At 41.1% G+C, this 22,627-nt stretch overlaps 1 protein-coding gene across 1 annotated transcript; it reads right to left on the bottom strand.

Moving 5' to 3' along the window:
• Window positions 1-1,771: 1,771 nt before the first annotated feature.
• abat (4-aminobutyrate aminotransferase) lies at window positions 1,772-21,538 on the bottom strand. The gene is given in 16 exon segments (XM_034113617.1): window positions 1,772-5,041; window positions 5,905-6,016; window positions 7,066-7,212; window positions 8,163-8,294; window positions 8,296-8,331; window positions 9,424-9,561; window positions 10,784-10,932; window positions 13,520-13,583; window positions 13,677-13,739; window positions 14,049-14,141; window positions 14,340-14,420; window positions 15,254-15,303; window positions 17,782-17,899; window positions 19,856-19,885; window positions 19,962-20,059; window positions 21,380-21,538. Coding segments are annotated over 16 exon segments (1,503 nt in total). The 5' UTR covers window positions 21,450-21,538; the 3' UTR covers window positions 1,772-4,919.
• Window positions 21,539-22,627: the final 1,089 nt, after the last annotated feature.

The following is a 22,627-nucleotide window of genomic DNA, read 5'->3' as shown; positions in this document are numbered from 1 at the left end:
ATAGTGTAGGACCATACCTATATAAGGCATATTTATACTTTTTTTCTTTTTCAAAATACCAAACGGATCATGCATTTTAGCCATGCCTCATTTCGCTCAATTTGCACTTTATTACCCCTGTTTTTGCAAGGGCAGATTCTGTGAGAATAGCACCACCTACAGGCCTGGCATATGTACTACAGCGTCTCCAGCGCTTTCGAACGGGAATGGCCGTGGCTGTCTCCTCCTGATTGGTGGAGTTGGCCCAATAGCCGTAGCGTCAGGACAGTGTTCAAATCTGGATCAGTTTTTATCAGATCCGTTGCAGCCCCTTTTTTAGAGATTTGGGTATGGAGGAAAATAGAGAGGGTTGTGTTTTCTGACACTTGGTGAGTTCCCTGGAACACCGGGGACACATATTCATGTATAAAAGACGTACAAAAGTGCATTTTGCATGATAGGTCCCCTTTAAGTGCTTTGACAAAAAATCCATACAAAAATGTCATCTGTGCAAGCCGTAATACTGTAAAAAGTACGACCAATCATTTTAGCCGGCCCGGCTAAAATAACTGGATGGCCTGCCTGTCAGCCTTCCATCTGTGCACAAACTTATCTCGTGCCCTCAAGGGTCATGTGCTCGTTCGTGTGTGTTGGAGGAGGGGCTCTATAAGGAAGTGGCAGATTTTCTCCGGTTGTGTATTTTCAAATTCTAGCGATCTCGAGCCGGTTTCTCAAACTTACCTACCCTACCTTTAAAAAGATCAGGCAGTTCAGGGAGAATCGAAGGAAGGCAGGCAGGCAGCTTTGCATGACATTCTTCTGGACGTGTTTCATTGTGGTGATAGTGAGCGTAGTCAATCCCTTGTTTGGCAAGACAGTATGACGGCCATCTTGGTGACGTGTGTTCAGTGTTGTTGTGCGAGACCAGAGATGGAGTTCATTGAGCGGTTTCACACAACAAAAGTATTACTTCACAGTTTTACGGCAAAACATTTTTTTTTTACTTGCAAAATTATCTTTTAAATATACAAACATCGTATGTGTAATTCGTGGCACAATTCAAACGGGATCGAAAGATAACTTTTCAATAGCCATTGACTTCAATACATAATTTTTCAGAAATAAGGTCCCATGGAGGTCCACCGGAAAGGGAGGGACTTCGCCTCTCTATAAACGACAATAGCCGATTAAAGCCGAAGGACAGGGGTATCAAAAAGCGTGCCTGATGTCGACCGTATTTGAAAAAAACAAAACTAGAGTTAGAGCTACTAAATGGTAAAAAAATGAAAGAATATAACATCAATAAATGTGCTCTTAGATTAACAATGTTCATGTGATAATGTTGTTGCTCCTACATCATGGTACTGAGCAGAACTCCTCATGTGGTGGAGCTCCACACTGATGTCCCCTGCTGACACTGCACACATGGAATCCTGGAAGCCTAATTTCTCTGACTGTCTGAATCTTACTGACTGGGCATTTCAGGTCTCAAAAACTCCCACATCTTCTGTTAGCTAGCTTACTACCTGCTGGATATCTGGCATATTGGTAGAAGTGGATATTATACAGTACAGTACCTGTTCATTTGTGTCTTGATGACACAGGACCGGAGCTAGTGTGTAAATGGCAATGGTCAAAGCTATTTACTTGCATTGCTTCTTTCTCTCAAGCTCACATTTTGTCTCTCTGTCTTGAGCTGTCTTCCATGATTATACTTAACTTACATAACTCTTTATATAACTGCAGTTCCCCTGGTCCCACAATATTTTTCATGCTCAAGAAATAACTCCAATAAGTTATTCAAAACATCATTTATTTATCACAGTAAATTAAAAGTATATTATAGAGGCAACAACAGTTAGAGCCATCAAACATAATTACATCAATAATCATCTATCTCAGATCAAAGTGTAAATGGTTAATGCAGACATGTTTAAAGAAGTTGTTCATGGAATACTAGACAGCCGCTGCCATCAACACCATCCTTATGGTCTTAAAAGACCGACATACATATATATATATGTATTTATTTATGATTGTAGAAAGTTCTAAATGAGACAGGAAGTAATGACCCTGCACTAAATTGCTACACATTTGTAACATGCTCCATGGAACATTCACAGAGACTGGTGAAGCTCAGAAGTGTTTACAGAAGCAAACAGTTTGAGCAGTTAGAAAATAAAAAAGGGAAACTCAACAAGGGTTAGGTTGTTAGACCTTATGCTCTACGTTTTTGTATTGCCTAGGATATAATGTGTTTATTTAATGGACCTGTACTTAAAGTAACTTTTGTCTTCTTTTGGGATGGACTCATTGTTGCCTCTATTGGCTGTGGGGCTGACAACACAGAGTACAACTGCACTTTCTTTTTGCTGCTGCTTTTAATTGAACTATTCATATCTTAAACTGCACTGTAACTTTTATCCATGTATTTTTTCTTTTAATGTTTATTTTATTATCTTTTATTTTTAATGACTGATTTTAAATGCCATTTTCTTAATGTCTTCCATTTTTGTAAAGCACTTTGAATTCCCTTGTGTTGAAAGGTGCTATATAAATAAACTTGCCTTGCCTTGCCTTGCCTTACTAAGTACCTGTGGTTTTTTACAGCTATGAGACCAAGAAGATGCCAGACTGGAAATCTTACCTGGACACAAAGGTTTATCATTTGTGTTTTATTAGAAATGTATTCAAAGCCTAATCTGAAGTGAGTTTGTAATTGAATAAGGCTGTTCGACACGGGGTAGACAACTTTCAATTGAAAATTGTCCCCCCCCCCCCCACCACCACCAGTTTGATCTGGAGAATCTATTTGAAATCCAGTCGCATCTGATTTAGCAGAAAAAATATTGTCTCCTGATAAAGCTATAGTGTCTAATGGCGCATTTCCACTGCAGGGCCTCGCACGGCTTAGTACGGTATAGTTAGGCCTTGGTAGGCCAGGCTCACTTTATGCTGCGTTTCCATTACAGTTTAGTAGCTGGGGTAGTATCTATAGTAACGCAGTGTAGGCGGAGCTGTGACTTCATCTTCAATGCGAACCACAAAACCAAACATCAGCCGTTAGCTGTTAGCACTCAGAGCTCACAGCTCCTCATATCTGTTCAGAAACTAGACAAAAGTTAAACAAGTACAAACCACAGACTGGCGAATACAGTCACGGGACGGGTTTGGCACGTGCTACGCGCTGCAGTGGAAATGCGCCATAATAGTACCAGAATAAAAGAATAGCAGGACTACTTTAAAGGTCATGTAAAAAAGGCATTAGTGCTTGTAAGTTTACATTAATAATAATAAGTCCATAACGTGTGTTTTTACCTTTGAAATTAATATTTGTCAATGTTTTGCTTTGGGGATAATTTTTTAATTTACATGTTTTTCAATCTGTAGTGATTTTGGATTTGGTAAGCATTCCCTAATGTGTGTGCTTTTGGTTATGCATGTGTTTTGTCCTTAGGGGACTGGTCAGCTTTCTGTCCCCAGAGTCAGAAATAAACATGGTAAAGCAGCATTCAGTTATTATGCTCCAAATATCTGGAACAAACTCCCAGAAACCTGCAGGTCCGCTGCAACTCTTACTACTTTTAAATCCAGGCTGAAGACTTTTCTTTTTGCCGCTGCTTTTAATTGAACTATTCACATCTTAAACTGCACTGTAACTTTTATCCATGTATTTTTTCTTTTAATGTTTATTTTATTATCTTTCCTTTTTAATGACTGATTTTAAATGCCATTTTCATAATGTCTTCCATTTTTGTAAAGCACTTTGAATTGCCTTGTGTTGAAAGGTGCTATATAAATAAACTTGCCTTGCCTTGCCTTTGTAGTCTACATGACAAACAGCATTTAACAGCACAGAAACTGCTTGATGCAAACAAAAAATAATCACTTTTAGTATATGCTTAATTTAATAATAATTCAGTTATAACCAAGTGACAGTAAAGAGCCAATGTTTTCATGAATAGATGTAAAATATGAAGCTTTTTTCAGGAGTAAAGTGAATGTGTACATTTTAGGTTATTTAGGGTTACCAATGGCTGCTCTCATTTGAGCCAATACAAATAATTTGAAAAACATTATTAGCAAATGTAAGTGACATGCAGGCACTAAACAATGACATTTTTCATGGTCCATTTAGGATTCACATTTTTCTGGGCTACAACAATTCAAGCTGAAAAGTCATTCCTAATAAGAACAGCACAGAATCATAACAAGGACATTTCTATTGGACATCATTTTATGACATGCAGGCTGGCATCTTATCTTCATTGTGCGTTCTTACATTATTTCCTACTAACACATAATTCTGTATCCAGGACGACCGTCTGTCTTCTTAACAAACATACACACTCACTGTAAGGATGATGCCAGCATCTGAGCACTAAAACAAGCTGAACGCAAGACTTTGTTCTGAGCCATCAACTGAGCTTATTAGTGAGTACGATCCTCAATATACTATTTACATTTAACTGACGCTGTGCTATCTGCTAAAGGAACAGACCCACATTTATAGCCTTACTCAAGACCTCTGACATGAAACAGAAGCTGCTTTGTTTTGACATGATGTACAATCTGGCATGCCTTCATCCAGAGTCTGTTATAAATCCAGATGAGAAAGATTCTCCAGTTTGGGGTTTTAGCTTTATTTTACAGAAACTATGTGTTCTGTGAAATTCCCAGTTACTGCAAAAGTAGCTGGCACCTGTTCCGAAAGGTGGGGGTGATCTTTATGGATATATAGTAGGAGGATATGATCGTTATCATTTTAGGCTACAGAGATTGGCCAATTGGACCTGGAAACAGAGGCTATATGGGATATTTGTGTGTGTTACTGTGTGGAGTGTGCTTATCATGACACAGACTGTCTGCAGTTTCCTTTCCTTCACTCTGGATTCACTCAAGCTCATGCACTGCGAGTCAGGTTCCTTCAGGGTCCGGATTTACTTGAGCTGGGCCAGTACGTCGTTGAAGATGTTGAGGAAGAGGTGAACATGGTACTCCTTGAAAACCAGCGCTGGACGGAAACGGATCGATCGATCCCCACACCCCCCAAGGAGGATACCTGTCAACCACAGACACAATATATCCACACAGTTCAATCAGTAATCTGTCATCCACCTTCAGGTCAACGTTAGAGGTTAAAGGGTGATGTTCGGGAGTGGGATGGTACTCCACTTGTTTGGAGAACGACCCCCCCGCACACAGCACTACATAGCTTTGCTTTGGTGCCTTAACTCTTAACTGCTTCACCAAACTGGGAGGATAAGTGTTTCATGACACCAAACTTCAGAAATATTCAAACTATCACTTTAAAACACCAAACTTATTTTGGTCAATTTTACACATCAATAAAACATGATGTTAAATTGTCCATTTGACAGGGTCACTAACACATTGAGTTTAGCTGTAAAAAGATACCGGTGTGACTAAAAATGTGTACCAAATGAAACCTTGAAGTTGTTTATATCTGTATGTCAGTATAACATTTCAAAATGATTCCTACTAGGGCCACTTAATGCAGCAAACCCTCAATTTGACTGCGCAAACGAAGTGGAATCAGAAAGAGGGAAGGGTGTAGGGGTGGGATTGGAATGGGGCCATTACTTTAGCATGCATTTCAAACCAACCAGTGGAGATTTCAAATTATTTTTTAAATGAGCCTCTCATTTAATGTACTTTTGCTGCACACTTTGATACATTTGTCAAATGAAGATGGCAAGTATGGAATTTGGATTTAGTTTCACTGTAAATAAACATTATACAAATATACATAAAATATATACATTCCAGGTGTGTGAGCTAAAAGGGTGACATGAGGAAGAATGCCATTGTCCCATATTCCAATGAATATCACACATTCTCACATGTCAGAGTTTGGATTCCTGTGTCACAGAAAGGAAAGATGAAAGGTTCTTTACTTCATACCTTTGTCTCTGGCCGTGATCAGGATGCGGTTACGTGTTTCGTCATCACAGATATCTATGGCACAGAAGGTGCCCACTCCTCGGGCGCTGCTCAACATGCCGGGGTACTGAGCCTGGGGAGCACACCATGTAGGTCATGTTCACACACATGTAGGTCATGTTCACACACATGTAGGCCATCAACACACCAAGCATTACCACAATTAGTCACAGTAATCCTGGTCATGAGCAAATAACATTCAATATTTTCATATTGGTGTTATCATTGGTTAATAAACAGTATTATATCATACCCAGAGATATTTGAGTTGCTACAGTAGCACTGTATAAATAGGAGCATCTGTGAATGTTAGGAATGGGAATTCATTTGATCCTCACTGCTACACATTTCAACACTCCTTATCAATATTCCCGTTTAGTTTTATTACTGTGAAAGCTAATTCTGAACATAGTTACAATTTATTTAAATGTGTTATATATAACAACATATTTGGTTGTAATGACTCAATATGATATCCCTGCAAACAAATGTAAATGTAAATTGATGAATAGAATCAATACAAAAAGTTTAAAATAATATATAACCTCTAAATCAGTCACTATCATTCATCCTGTCCCATGCCTAACAGTGAGGCTACATAAACACCTATAATAACAATTTTTCATGTAAAATAGACCAGGGTGTGATCAGCTGTTCAGACTGACACAGAGACAGAGCTATCGTCACTCGCTGGCTCCAAAAAACCCAACCAAACACTCAGTGTTCTTAATCATTTCACATAGGGTTGACAACATTCATAAAGACACACGGTATATCATGATATCCCCACAAGGCACGGCACTCCCAACACAATACTTTATGGCTTTGTAAAGACTGGCACATGCGTTGACAAGAACTACAACATATGATCATGTTTCACCCTTAAGCTGCTTTAGACTGGCTAACTTTAAATATCTCCTTAGTCCGTTTTCCTATGTTTTTTTTCCTCGATCAACTGACAAAAAATGGGTTAAGCCCCCCTAAGGCAATTGTGTAATTCTTGATATTGGGCGGTGAAATACAGTAGGTGAAAAACACATTCACCACATAATGCATGCTGGTTAATTGTGTGGGTCACCTGAACTTGAAAAGTCAGAACCTTCACAAACAAACACGCAGTACCTGTAGCTCAAAGAGGCCGTTCATCAGCGCCTTCCCAGAGCGGGTCACCTCCTCCAGAAGGTTCTCTCTGCGGATCACATTGAGAACCTCAGACAGGATCAGATTCTTGGAAGGGTCGCCCATCCATGTGTTAAATATACGGTATGGCTGAAAAGAGATAACAGATACAGAAGAAAAACTCCAGTTAATGTAAAATGACCAATGATCCTATAAACAGCTTTGAATATCTAAACGTGACAAAAACTCAAGGTTCTAAAAACATCCAAAACGTACATTTTATGTGTGCTGTTTTTTAGCAGTGTGCAAAAAGAAACAATAATTGTCCAGACTGTGATGGACAGACATCTTCAGCTAAATAAATGCTATTCATTCATTAGTAGTTTACATCACAGGGTTGACCAATTGTGAGCCCATGCATGCTACACACACACACACACACACACACACACACATAGACTGCATTGTATTCAGAAATATGTAAATTAGATTGAATAAAATGCAATTCAATACAACTATTTAGACAGTTTCCTGTTTCATTTCCCTGTGATCCTCTGACCATCTTCTCTGGTGTAAACTAAGGAACTACAGTAGTGACTGGATAGCTGTGGATAGTTTGTATAGAACACTGACTCAGCACATTCAGGCTCTTTCGATGATTAACCCTTTGTTTTTATAAATGCCCCCCCCCAGGGACCTTAGCACCCTGAGCACCAACTTGACATGTTTAGCCTCAAAAGTGGAGAAACTCCAAGATTAGCTGGATCATCAAGAGGTTTGTCCGACAGATTCATGGTGAATAATTCATCCTCAGGGGTCTCAAGTGTAGAGAGGAAAATGAAGGGCTTGGATATAATCTTTCCCAATATTATAAAGTATAAAAAAGTATACAAATATAACGATTTCTCCCCCTCCTCTCTCCTCAGTGGGATCATTTACAAAAAGGCGCTGCCCTTGAGGTGACTCATTGAGTTCTCCCTGCTGCCCCCCCTTCCCCCTTTCAGCAGAGCTTAAGTCTGTTTAATCAGATCTGAATCACAGAATATAAAACCTCTTTAATATGTGGTCTGAATGTTCCTGAGGAACAAAAAAACACAAACCTTATCCGCCTGGAACTCGTCCTTGTGGTAGAAGCCCCCCGTCAGAAGCTTCTTACTGAAGGACACAATGTCAGCTGGGTCCTCCATGCCCCAATGCTCATGGGCCCACATCTTCCCTGTGGTCCCCCCCCCCTGTCTGCACTTCATCCACGTGGAAAGCACAGCCTTGCTAGAGAGACAGAAGGTGAACAGACTGAGCTGTGGTGAAGGCCCCGTGAGACAGGACATGGGTCCTCTGAATACATTTAATACTCATTATTACACGGCTTAGCTAAATACTCGATTCTGATTTGGACATTTCAGAGGTTCTTAATACTTGATAACAGACCGCTGCTCAGCTGAATAATGACCGTTTTTAGAGATCTTGACTATTTGCCTTCATGGAAACATCTGGACACATCTCTCAAAATGTCCTTAAAGTCCTGAATCTTAGTGAATGCACTTTGTATTAAAGATGTCCACCAGAGCTCAGGGTCAGATCACACTGCTCTAGAGTGTAATGCAGTCCACTCTATTGTTGATTATTCAATTATAAACAGTGTTCGAATTACCCATTTGCTTTCGGGGGAGCCCTATTTTTCAGTGCACATCCTGCTACTAAATATGTCACACGCACGCTCTGTTGACTGGCGCAGCAGCGCGGATTCGATCAATTGCTATAAAATCACTCTGCTACTACTACAGACGGTGTCACTACACCGGCGGCTGTGGCCGTTGTTGAAGCCTCTTCAGGCTCCGCATCGGCAGGCCTCTCCCTCGGTGTGGAGCTGTCAAACTCGAGCCAAAGCCAGAGTTAAAAAATATATCAATATGAACATTTCAAATACCGCGCCGGCATCGCCACCGTAACCATAGCAACGTAAGTAGCGTAAAGAATGCAGCGCTGCCACGTACAGATGGCAACACCCAGAAATATTCACAAATATTCAGAAACTGTAATGAACAATAACTATTATTTATTTACAGAACTGTTATTTACAGAAACTCAACATTTCTAATCTGCGTGACACAAATATGCATGATTGTTTTGGGCTCCCCCTATTTATCTCAAAGTCGGCCTTCAGGGGAGCTCCCTCCCTCTTCGGGGGAGACAAGCTCCCCCTGGCTCCCCCCCATTTCGAACAGTGATTATAACTCTATTGTAAGATTCTGTTTATAACAAACAGGAACGCTATTCTAAGCTGTTACTGGAAATACCATCAGAAGCTTAACAAGGCAAGTCCTTTAGAGATCTGTTGCTATAGTGATGAGTGTTTGTTACCTTGCGTGCGATGTCGCGGAGTCCCCTGAAGAAGTCCGAGGAGGCGTGGTTATCTCCACCTTCAGCCTGGATGGGTTCGATCACAACTCCAGCCACAGGCTTCCCCCTCTGCCTCCACTTCACGATCAGATCCTCCACCTTTAATATTATTATACATTTTATATACATTTAACAAGCAGCTCTCCTTATACATGTAACGTGTGTATAATGCATATTGGCCATACATAAGATAAGATCAAATGTACTTTATTGATCCCGAATTGGGAAATATTTTCGTTGCAGCAGCATAAAAAAAACAAGCCATTACACATAATCAGAATTTAAAAGAGTAGAAATAAACAATTCTAAAATATAAACATCTCAAAATGTAAATAAGCCGGCATTAGATAGTAGAACAAATACAGTTAACCGTGATTTTATGTGATGCCCTTATAAGACACAATCCCTGGAGTGGTGCTGAACTTATTTGTTGATTGTAATGTTGGTGGACAGAACACATTTCAAAGTTGGACATAGTTGTCTTTGGATTTGAACAGTTTTTTTAACTGTTGGCCAGACACACTAAACCTGGAAACGTGTGCATAGCAATGGAGCACCAGGAGGGGGCAGAGTTACCTGTCAGAGATCTGTGTCATGCACTTCTGTCAGATACAGTTTGAGTATATATGACAGCTTTACGTCATATAGTTTAAAGTGAATACACACGTTGATTATTCGAGAAATCAAATGAGACAAGCTGCTCCTTTTCCTGTCTTCATTTGACATAAGGCCAGATGACATTCATTCAAAAACAAATAATATTTAAACAGGCTAGTAACTGCACAAAGCTATAGCACTATGTCCTGATAAACATATATTTAATGAAAATAAGCATGCATGGAACACTGCTCCACACACTGTACTGTCAACCTAAAGTAATGTAGCTTTCTAATGTCTCCTTCAACAGATATCACTGCTCAACATCACTTTTTTTAAAGCTAGTTGCGATTGCATCTATAAGTGGTGAGCAGAGAGCAGCAGCATTTTATATGAGTTGGTACGATATTTGGTATGATTTATTTTCTTTTACAGATTGAAATAAAGTACTGAGATATTTATGTGAATAACATTTTCTAACATTTAAATGAAAGTTGCCTTTTTTTAACAGGGCCTTGTAACAGATGTGTTCTTTATGGAGAATGTATATATGATTTAAACACACACACACACACACACACACACACACACACACACACACACACACACACACACACACACACACACACACACACACACACACGCACACACACACACACACACACACACACACACACACACACACACACACCACACACACACACACACACACACACACACACACCTCCTCCAGACAGCGAGCCTCTTCCTGTGCGTTCTCTCTGGTAAATTCCTCCAGCGGGTACTGTAGCCTAGGAAACGGAGCGATCGGCCAATCAAATGACGGCACATCCAGCTTGTGGATTGCTTTGGAGTGGGTCGTTGCCAAGCAACCTTAACAAGGTAAAATCATAGTGTTAGCCATGAATCTATGATGCTGCAATAATAACTCAACCTTTTCATTTGAATGCATACTGTGAGTGTTTCAGTTGTGCTCCAAGTATATAACTAGCAATGATACATCTTTTGAGCAAAATCCTCCCATCCCTTTTAATGTGAAACATCTACAGGAAGTGTGGGGTTTAGTTTACAACCCATAGAAAAATCAGCCAAAGGAGAATTGACTAAAACACATTTCAGATTATTTCTGAGCGTCACAAAGGTGAGTATTACAGGACCTGATGGAGTGATGGTCACTTTACCCAGCTCCATTCTCTAAAATCACCATGAGAAATATGGTTGAAAGCTCTGAAGAAGCTACAAGTACACCTGTGAGCTGATATTATTGTGATATATATACATATTGTAGGAGTTAATCATCATATCTGGGGCCTTGTATCCTCATGATCCGGTTGCTAAATGATGTATTTTCTACTTGGTGACATTGTGACGTCAGTGACTCTGAGAGGCAGTCTGTGGAAGCTGTCACATGTTTTTAAAGGAAGGTCTCACCATAATCAGAAGAATAGCTTGTACACTAAGGGTCACTGCAATATAGCCGAGAATATTAGTATACAGCACCAGACATCAAGATCAAGTGTGTTCCTGTTTTGCTAGTTCCAGATATGCTGGTAGAAACAATTCCCCACAGTATGGAAATATGCAGGTGATGTTTTACATATGTATATTTTTGGATATTTGCATAAGGAAAATCAGAGCTTGCACACCCTGACACTGATTTTCCTCTCTTGCCCCCTTCAATGGGTGACATCAACTCTTGAACATGACAATACTGTGAACCTTGCTTTACAAAGTGTGTGAAGCTGTTCTTTGATGAACATGCCAGCAAGAAAGAAAACAATCATATAAAGTGAGGCTGAAACAACATCTCTGTATCCTGTCTGCCCATGTGCGTGCTCTGATCACTGCTGTTTCAAAACCAGAAAGATTATTGATGTGAAATACACATATATAGAGAACCAGTGGGGAGGAAATATTCAAAGGAAAACCGGCATTAACATAATTTATGAGAAGAAATACTGAAGATTCCTTGATATTAAACTGTCATAAATTCGAAAGTGAAAACTAAATATTTCTCACAGATAGATGTCACAAATAAGACAAATATTTTAATTCAGTTTGGAAGCTGAAAAATCTAAAATAAAAGCAATAGCCATAATCTTAAAGGTCCCATGACATGGCCATTTCTACTGATCATAATTCCATTGTTGAGGTCTACTAGAATAGATTTATATTGTCCAATGTTCCAAACTCACATTGGTTTCTCATACAGCATCTCTGTATAGTATGTGTATTCACTCTCTGTCCTAAACGGCTTGTTGGAGCTCCTGCCCCCTCCCCCCCCCCCCCCCCCCCCCCCCCTCACTGTGCTCTGATTGGTCAGCTCGCCCACTCTGTTCTGATGAGTCCACCACCGTTACAGCGGAACATCAGTGATTATGTGTTACAATGGCGTTTGTTAGCAACCAGAAAATGACACCAGCAATGAGAAACAGATGAGAATGCTGCGTGGGGTCTGGGTGCCGTGTTGGTGGGACGTTGCGAGGCTCGCTGCTGCTGCGGACAGTGTGAGCTGGCTTACTGGTGTCATTTCCTGGTTGCTGCGTGGGGTCTGCGAGACAGCGAGACAACGCGAAACCCAGCCCGAGCACACACACACACCCGCAGCCTGGCTGTGAGTCTGTGTGCTCACACACAGACTCACAGACTCACAGCCTCGCCGCGTCCCTCAGTCTCAGGCTGAGAAATCCATTTGGTCCATTTGTACCAATCCGCCATTTGGGTATGGTTACGTCACCATACCCTGGAAGAAAAAAATTGAAAATGAGAAATCTCCAACGAGGCGTTCTGGGGCAGCACAGACAGGTCTTTTCTGTGTTAGAGTTTTACTCGCTACAGGGTGTACTTTGAGGGTTTGTTACTCTGCAGACCGTTTACATGCAGAAAAAGCTACATAACACACAAGGGGATGGGTAATAACCGGAAAAGCATGACATGGGACCTTTAAAGTGGACCTATTATGCTATATTGGAAAAATATATTGTAGGGCCATACCTATACAAAACATGTCTGTGAATCCCCCATTGTAAAAAGAGGAGGCGGAGCTAATGCCTGATCAGAATTCTACCGGAGATAAAGTTAAATTCTGCTGTGATAAAACGCCATCCTGTTCCAAACCACATCAAGGATTATTTCTAATAGGTCCCCCTGGCTTGAGCCCTTCAAAGTGTTCCAGGATGTGTGTCCTGTTCAGATCATTCAGGTGTTGTAAAGATAACACTTCAATGTCAAGGGGACTGAATTAATCTAATAAATAAGCAGAAACAGATCTGTAGTGTTTAAGTCAAATGTCTATTTGTGTTAACATTTCGCAGAATGAATCCACTGAGCCTCCCTCCAGGGCTTCATTCTGGCAGCTCAGTGAGACAGCTGCTGGTTCAGAATGCATTAGCAATGTGTCAAAGCACTGCTGGAGAACAGCAACCATCAGGTGTGTGTATAAAAGGCTTAATTCACATACCCATGGTTCTTCCATGGAAACCCCCCATGAAAGATAAAATACTGAGTTCTGGACAGCCTGGGGACTGAGAGACAAACAGAGAGGTAAGAGACACGATACCAGAAGATGCAAACATTTCATACTTTAATATGAAATGTAAAAAAAAGTGTTCCCCCACCTGGTTGATAATGCAGGAGCTGAGGTCCTCCTCAGACGGGTTGTTGTGGCCCCGCTCCTTGTTCTGTGGCAGAAGCAAACACACAGGTGAAGCTACATGGACATTTAGTTGCTGAGATTATAAATACCTTCTTATCTTTCACTCAATTACCCAGACAGCTCAGTTTCCTTGTTATCGTCAGGGAGACGTGTGTCTAATTTTTGTCAGTCTTTTGTACAACCGACTGATTTTCTTAAAGTGTGTCTCTCTGCCTCACTCTGTGGTCACATGTTCTCACTGTGTCCCTCACTGGTGTCTCTCAGGAGTCTGAGCGCTGCAGAGAAGCAGCTGGAAACTTCTGAACACAGTTCAAAAGTTGGGATGAGTACTCACCCTGTACCAGATGAACATTGCTTTGTAAGCGTTCTCATTGGAGCAGGATCCGCAGGCCATGGTCTGAACTCGAGTCATCCCACTGGGGGCCACCTGACAGGAGGGGGACACATTACAGCCCTCAACCGGCTTAACCAACAAAAGATGCATGAAACCATAAAAACAGAGCTAATAACACATGTATCTGCTCTTTTCAGTAGTTTAAATTGTGTGTTTGTGTGTGTGTGTGTGTGTGTGTGTGTGTGTGTGTGTGTGTGTGTGTGTGTGTGTGTGTGTGTGTGTGTTGCTCACTGAGACGAGGCTTTCGGTTAGTTTCTCTGGAAAGTTCTCCGGCGGCAGGATACCTAGGGCGGGTCGGTTCACGAGCGTGCTCTGAGAGAAAGAGAGAAACCGGTTAGATAGATATTTATTATTTATACTATGTTTAGGAAACTACATGGGGAGGCTTTGGGAAGTTTTAGAGATCTTGAATATTTGCCTTCATGGAAACATCTGGACACATCTCTCAAAGTGTCAGAGTCATAAGAAGCTCAACCATCATAGTCCTTAAAGTCCTGAATCTTAGTGAATGCACTTTGTATTAAAGATGTCCACCAGAGCTCAGGGTCAGATCACACTGCTCTAGAGTGTAATGCAGTCCACTCTATTGTTGATTATTCAATTATAACTCTATTGTAAGATTCTGAAATATCCCCATGTTCTGAGTGTTTTTTTTAATTTCCTGCTTTTTAAACACATGTGTTCTTCAGTACAGGTTAGCTCTGAGTGTTAGCGAGGCTTGCTAATGTAAACAAAGACGAGATTACGTCCAAAACACGTCAGGCATTGTTTCTGATAGCAACTCTCTGTGGGTCCACCGCCGATTTGACGTCAGATCGGCAGCAAATCTATATCTGCTCGTTGTACCCCCGTTTTTTAAAGATTTGGGTGCGGAGGAAAAGAGAAAGGGTTTTATTTTCTGACGCTGCGTGAGTTCCCCGACACACCGGGGACACATATTTATGTATAAAAGACATCAAAAAGTGCATTTTGCATGATAGGTCCCCTTTAACCTGGAGAAGTACTGAGGCTGTGAACAGTCCAAAGCAGAAGCATTGAAATGTTAACAAAGGATGAGGACAAAATGGCTGCTCTCGTTAAATGGAACCCTTCCACACTCTCGCTGCAGTTTGACTGAAAAGATGCTAAATACAGAGAGGACCTACCAGATTGTTGGGGTCGGACATCAGTTTGAGGAGGTCGGGGTGGTTGTAGCCTGGGGGAGGACATAATAAGGTGGGGGTGGGGTAGAAGGAGAAGAGAAAATATTTTACTGAAAAAACGTTTGAATTGATTATTCGTAGCTGTCCACAGGCTGGAGGCGTTCACAAACACAAATTCACCAGGGCGTCTTGTTATGTTGTTTGAAATTCTAAACAGATCTAAAGTCCCCTCAACCCTGCTTTTGTGATTTAAGAGTACTTGACTGAATTATGGGGATTCAAATGTTTGATGTTATGTTATGTTAGATTACAGTTGTGAGTGTGCAGAGCAAAATGACGATGCTAATGTGTGTCTTTTATTTTATGTTGATGACAATAAAGCTTTGCATCTTGAATGTTACCTTAACTGAAGTGGCCAGCTTACATAAACTGCAGGCCTGTCCCCCCACCAGCAGAGAGCAGCGTTCTGCTTCCATACTCTCACTTTCTCACTGTTCTCTACAACTGCATTCCTCCTTGGGGTTCAATGAATTGTTTGTTATTGAGAGTGATACAAACTAAAACATGTAATACAAAAAACATATGCCAGGTCTGCCCCTCCATATCAAACAGGAACAGATATAAGAGTGGACCAACACTATCTCCCACTTCTCCACATTTCTATTGGAATTGCAAAATCTTTCAATCCACATCAATCTAGTTCCATGAGAGAGAGAGAGAGAGAGAGGAGAGAGAGAGAGGAGAGAGGAGAGAGAGAGAGAGAGAGAGAGAGAGAGAGAGAGAGAGAGAGAGAGAGAGAGAGAGAGAGAGAGAGAGAGAGAGAGAGAGAGAGAGAGCATGTAGATCATCTGAACACAGTAGGGCAAGTCTCTAGGCCATAGCCCATAATAATAAGAAAAACAAGACATCCATTCTCTCTCGACATCTCCACTTTCATGTCAATCTTGTTATGTAACCTAAACATACCATCAACCTTTAAACATCATATATGTATCCCAGTAGGTTAATCAGGGCAGCTTTAGGAAGCTTGACACAGAGTTGGGGGGGATCCGAGGGTCTCACAGTACTCAGGTTTACTGAAATATATACACCCATCCATGTAAAAAAACACAAGCTTTAAATGCTAAAGAGCTGCTGCTGGCCACGCCCCTCTGTGAGATGATTGGTTTAAAAAAATAAAAAACAATGGTGCGCTAGGAGGAGATTCAGGTGATCATGTGGGTGTTACATTGGTTGGTGATTGGCTAATGGTTGCACAACCCACCAAAATCTGATCAGCTCATTTTCAGACAGGTTTTTATAAAGATGAAATAAAGGACATAAAGAGATAACAGGGGGTCTTTGTCCCCTAAACGTTCAGAGTCAACACATGTTGATGTAGAAGAGACATGAAAGAGTGGATTTTGAATAATAGGGGACCTTTGGCCTGATAACATCTAAAATAAATGTATTTATTATGCATTCTGGGAAGTAAGTAGGCCTAATAGTTGCAAACCCCAGTGTGCATGCCCTTTCAAACACTGAATGAATGAAGTGTGTGAGTTCTTGGCTACAACAAAAGCCTTCTGTGAGGGGGCCCTGAGCCTGGAGCACAAAGTGAATCAGACCGGAAGACTGCAGCGAGAAACCAGGAGCACTGCTCTCATATCCAGTCACAGAGAGCAACAGAGCTCCTTCCAAACCTTGACATTTGTCTTGTTTTATTACGAAGAATATGAAATCAGCTGTGATTGTGTGACTGGGTGCAAAGGATCCAGGGAAAGGACTGCTCTGTTTTTGCCCTTGCCTGTGGTTAACCATTGCAGCCTCTCCCATGTAGGAGATATCAAATCACATTGAATCTAGCTTGCACCCTGAGTCACCTATGCTTAATATTTGTGAAGCCTGCCCTCAGAACTCTTGCATTTACCCATTCATTACAGCTAAAAACAGCAACACTTTAGCTTCTTTACATTACACTCTACTTACAATTACTTAGTGATAGAATGATTAAGAAAAAGTGTTGCTCAACTAAGTGTGGTAAAGGTGTGACATAAACACAGATGAATCCTTCCCTGCAGTGGAATGCGTGCACAGTAGTGGTGTTGCACTGGGAGCTGGAGAACACACTGCATAGTTCAGTGAAGTAATGATTAGATTTGATCAGCTACGTCTGGATTGGCCCGACTCCCAATGCTTACGTTCTGCTCAGGGCATCTCGAAAACGATTCTTCTTCCTCTTACGCCTTTTGTCTTGGCTGTTGTTGTTTGCAAAAATGCTACACACAAATATGATTGTAACCTCTGCAGATGTCTGGAAATAAAAAAATAGAACTCAAATGGCATATAGCATATTTCTCTGATGTGTGATAGTAACGCTGGTAGGAATGTCCTGAGGACTGGTTGGGACGTGGGCTCAGATCTCTGAGGAGATCGAGGGCCTCGCTCAGTTTGAAATCATTTACAGACTTAACTTTCAAAGACTTACAGTATCTGCAGAGGATATTTCCTGAAATGTGTTTATTCTGTTATAGATGTATTTTAATACTAACCAATAGGGATGGAGGAGATCTGAGTGTAGATATCAAGCATGCGGTTGCCGTCCACATCCACCAGATAGTTCCCCCTGCTCTCCTCGTAGTTACAGAAGAAGTTGATTGCACCAACATTCTGGGAAGAGACATGCTCTGTATTAAGAACAGCATGAGCAAAACAGAAGTCCTCCTGTATTAACGTGGTAGCTGACTAAAATAATAATCACAGACAGATGATATCTAAAGTAATCGGGTTACCTCAAAGCACCTGAGAAAGCACCCCCAAGTGTGCTGCCAAGTAAATAGCATCACAGTGCTCCTCCACTATTTGCGAGTCCAAAATTAAGTAATGTGAATATATTTGGCTCAAAATGGATCCATTTCCATGCAAATGAGCCTCACTGCAAAAACAGTCCAATTCGCAGAAATATGTGCTTTTTGGGCACACACGGTTACAGTGATTATTTTCTTCTTCTGGGCTATCAGTTTTTCCTTTTCTCTCTCTTAATAACTTTCAGGAGGTTTGGGTAGAAGAGGCCAGTCCCTTGACTGAGTGTTACACCTTACAACCGCCACAGAGGCACATTTAGGCCTAGGCTCCACGGGAACGAAAACAGGTTGAATCCGCATATTTCTCTTGTGTATAGCCCTTTAAGCTACACGACGCCGTAACAGAACGGTAGAAACGGACCCTGCAAACGACAACGGGTCCAAAGGTGGATAGATCTGGGAACGGAGCGCTCTGGGGGGTCCAACGGGGCCGTGTGGTAGCCTATACGGTCATCCGTTTCTGATAATGACGACGCAATAGCCCCGCCTCTCCCCGCCTCTGCTGCTCACCCCCGCAAAAGTACACTGCACACTGAATTCAGATTATTTATCTTTATCTCGATATGGACATAAACGCGAGTGAAGTCTAATCTGACAGGACGGAGACACGCAGCTCCTCCGGCTGTGATGCAGCGGGAGCAAAACACACACTTCAAGTCAGATCACCACCCTTAGCTATTTTAATTACCTCTCAAACTACCTAAACTAGTTATAAATATGTTTATTTGTACTGTCGGGTTTACTTACTGGATCAGCTGCTGCATGAGGAAGCATGAAGATTTAAACTTTAACACACGTTGACTGGCGAAAAACTCTGCGCGGTTCCCTCGGCCGCCACCGCGGAGAATAAACAGAAGTGCAGCCATGACAACCATTCTTCTTCGCTGCTTTTGTGGAGGAAGTTGCTGCTTTTTGTGGAGGAAGTTACAGCGCCACGTACAGGCTCGGCATATGTACTGCAGCTTTTTCAGCGGTTGGATCTAAACGGAGCCGTCTCGTGTGGGAAGACACTATCCGGTGTATATTGCGTGTGGGCGGAACCTTTTTGGCGTTTGCGTTTGCGTTACTTCTATGCGTTTTGCCGTATGCGTTCCCGTGGAGCCTGGGCCTTAGACTTTGCCACATAGCACTCAGCTGCAGAGTGTATGGGCATGTTTGCGTTGTAACATCATCCCACTACAAAAACATCCTTTGTGAACTGGACCTTGAGATGCGGTAGATAGTGGCTGCAAATTATGTGCTATCATGGAGCTATCGGCATCTGGAATCCATTCCTCTGAACTTAACCCTGAGCCTTTATGAGCAGTTATGGCTCTGATTATTTTGATTTCAATGACTGCGTTATGCAGTTGCTGTCAAAGACCTTTCTTAAATGCTCTTAAAGTGATTGCTTTCATTTAAATTATGATTCAAAATACATTATTGTGTGGGAATTGTAACAGGGAAATAGGCAAACCTAATCCTTAAAAGGCACATGGTAGTAAGTGGGTAGAAATCAGACTAATTAATTAATAAACTAAAAAAAAAAAAATGTACACATCTACACAAGCATTGCATACACTGTAAAAATGTCCTCACAAAACGGGTTGTTTTTCAATCTATGGTGCTCACATGTATAGCTAAACAGACACAGACACACAGAGACACAGACACACATAGACACAGAGACACACACACACACACACACACACACACACACACACACACACACACACACACACACACACACACACACACACACACACACACACACACAGCTCACCTGGATGTGTCCAAGTTGTTTCGTCAGCTCCTACAGAAAAACAGAGTTAGTCACACTGTGTAAAATGTGAGGGGAGAAAGAGTGTAAGTGTGTGTCTGTCCATTACTTCTGATCGGGGTCCAGGGACTGAAGTTTTCATGGAGGGTCCATCGTAGTCAAACTCCACCTGGGTCTTTGGTGCTGCCTTACTGACATATCTACACCCTGAAAACATAGAAAACATTCTCACAATCACACACATGGCATACATGGTGTTTACCTGTCAATATATGGGTACAATAGGAGAGGTGGTGTTCTTTAACTGGGACACCATAGCTATAGAAATAGATATTAGCTACTACTGTATGACGCCGCTATATGTCTGCAGACATATTGGAGCGGACAAGATCCACTAGGAAACAGAGAGGAATACAGAGATGCAGACATCGCTACGAAATTGTCTGTTACTCGCCTCATTTTGAACCACATTTTAAAATTGGTTTTTGATCAACTGAAACTGAACATTATATACTTTGGAAATAAATGCAGTTACTGATGTGGATCTAACCAGATCTATGTCAACTTTCAATGTTAAATAATGTTTATTCAGGTTTTGTTGTGTGCATTTGTAAAACAATTTAACACTTGTACAAATCAGTTAGTTTTTGTGTGTGGAGTGGAACACGCATTTGTTAGTATCCATATATGAATCGTATTTTTCATTTTTAGATCATGTCATAATACGATTGTGACCATTTTGAGTAAAATGTTTCCATAAAATGCTACCTGAACAGCTCCTTGAGGGTGCTCAACTCGCTACAAGTTTTACATTCACAAAATGTTCTAGACTTCTGACATCCGAGTACAAACAGCTAGTTGTTATGTAATTACATTTTTGGTACAGTGCTTTTGACCTTGAACATGCCGCCTCCTCCATGGTGAAGATGTCAAACGATTTCACACAAAGTTTGCATGTAGCTTTATTTTCCGAGAAATTCCATTTACCCATTGTGTCTGAAAGAAACTTGTATAATCTTTTTTAAGAAATTCCAAATGTTTCGGTCTCAAATATTTGTTTTCAATACTTATCCAGACCTGGAAATGACTAAAATCCAACTCCATACATGTCCATACTATAAAGAACCCTAAACACTTCTGTGATAGTTCAGTGTGACCCACACAGATTGATAATTGACAGGAGAGAGGACCTTTGAGACTCTGTGGAGCATGCACATGTTCTTATAACCGTATCCTGCATGAGGCATGCACATTTATTAACAACCCCAAACTATTAACACTGGTTATATAATGCTGCTCAAACTTCACATGGAAACATGGTTTCATACTTTCTTTGGAGATCAGAAGTATTATAACATTACATGGGCTTCTAACTTACCAATTTTAATAAAAGTTATAACATCTCTGAAGTAGCAAAGGTTCTACAGCATAATGCAAAGGAATTGTATGCACATTGTATGCTAGGTTAATGTAAAGTTATATATTTTCAGCAGTGTCAGCATTTGGATTAAGGAGAGTTGCATTTACCTGGAGCACTGAGACGCAGGTTCTTCTGCAGAGAGAGAGCAAACTGACGGCTAATCAACGAGGAGGCCATGACAGAACCGTCTAGACAGGAGGAAGTGCGAGACCTCTACTGCCCTCCGCTCTTATTCACTCTGTCACCTGCAGAGAGAGAGACAGAGAGAGAGAGAGAAGGAGGGAGATTGGCAAAGGTCAGAGGAAGTCCAAGGGAGGTCTTCCTCAGATATAATACAGTTAAAGTCTAAAGTTAGTGGTTCATATCCAGCATGCATTAGCTAAGAAACGATAAGGATGTTGGTGTGTCCTGTGCGTTCATGTGCAAACGTATATATAGTTTGTTAATTGGATAATTCATATCCTGCAAGACTCCTAAAGACGTCATGAGATGATGACCTTTCTACATCTGGAACATGTCCAAGTTTAGGAGACCTGACAATGTGTGCGCGCTAAACATGGTTAGGGAACATGTTTGTGTGTCATTTAGAAAACCTATATCTGCCCTCTGTTTCTGGTATTCGGGGGGCATGTTGTTGAAGTTAGCATTGCAATGGTTCCTTCAACAAAAAGTCATGGGATTTTTTTATTGAAATTTAGAATATTTAGAATTTATTAGCTATAAAGGAACTACAGCACAGTCACATGACTTCACATCACCACCGCTAAGCTAAAGGTGGCTAATGTTGGGCTATAAAGGAACTACAGCACGGTCACATGACTTCACGTCACCACCGCTAAGCTAAAGGTGGCTAATGTTGGGCTATAAAGGAACTACAGCACGGTCACATTACTTCATGTCAACACCGCTAAGCTAAAGGTGGCTAATGTTGGGCTATAAAGGAACTATAGCACGGTCACATGACTTCACGTCAACACCGCTAAGCTAAAGGTGGCTAATGTTGGGCTATAAAGGAACTATAGCACGGTCACATGACTTCACGTCACCACCGCTAAGCTAAAGGTGGCTAATTTTGGACGTGATGAAGTTTAGTCGTGTCATTTAGATACTTGTCAGCAACCTATTTACTGACGTATTTTATTTCGTAAAAAACGTTCAAATCTCTTCAGCTTGTGTTAACCACAGACCTGATTTCAGGGTAACAACCAAAAACACATATTAAAAACATACCTCGAGACAAGGGAATCAGAAGGGGTCAATGCTAACTCATTTCTGGGTTTTAGGACTCATTCCTGCGACAGTGTATTATGCAGTGTAACTCAACAGTCACTTTAAACTGGAATAATGTTTAAGAG

The sequence above is a fragment of the Trematomus bernacchii genome, unplaced genomic scaffold, assembly GCF_902827165.1.
Source record: "Trematomus bernacchii unplaced genomic scaffold, fTreBer1.1, whole genome shotgun sequence".
Taxonomy (NCBI): Eukaryota; Metazoa; Chordata; class Actinopteri; order Perciformes; family Nototheniidae; genus Trematomus; species Trematomus bernacchii.
The sequence above is the reverse complement of the archived record's forward strand: the minus strand, read 5'-3'. Positions and strand labels throughout refer to the sequence as shown.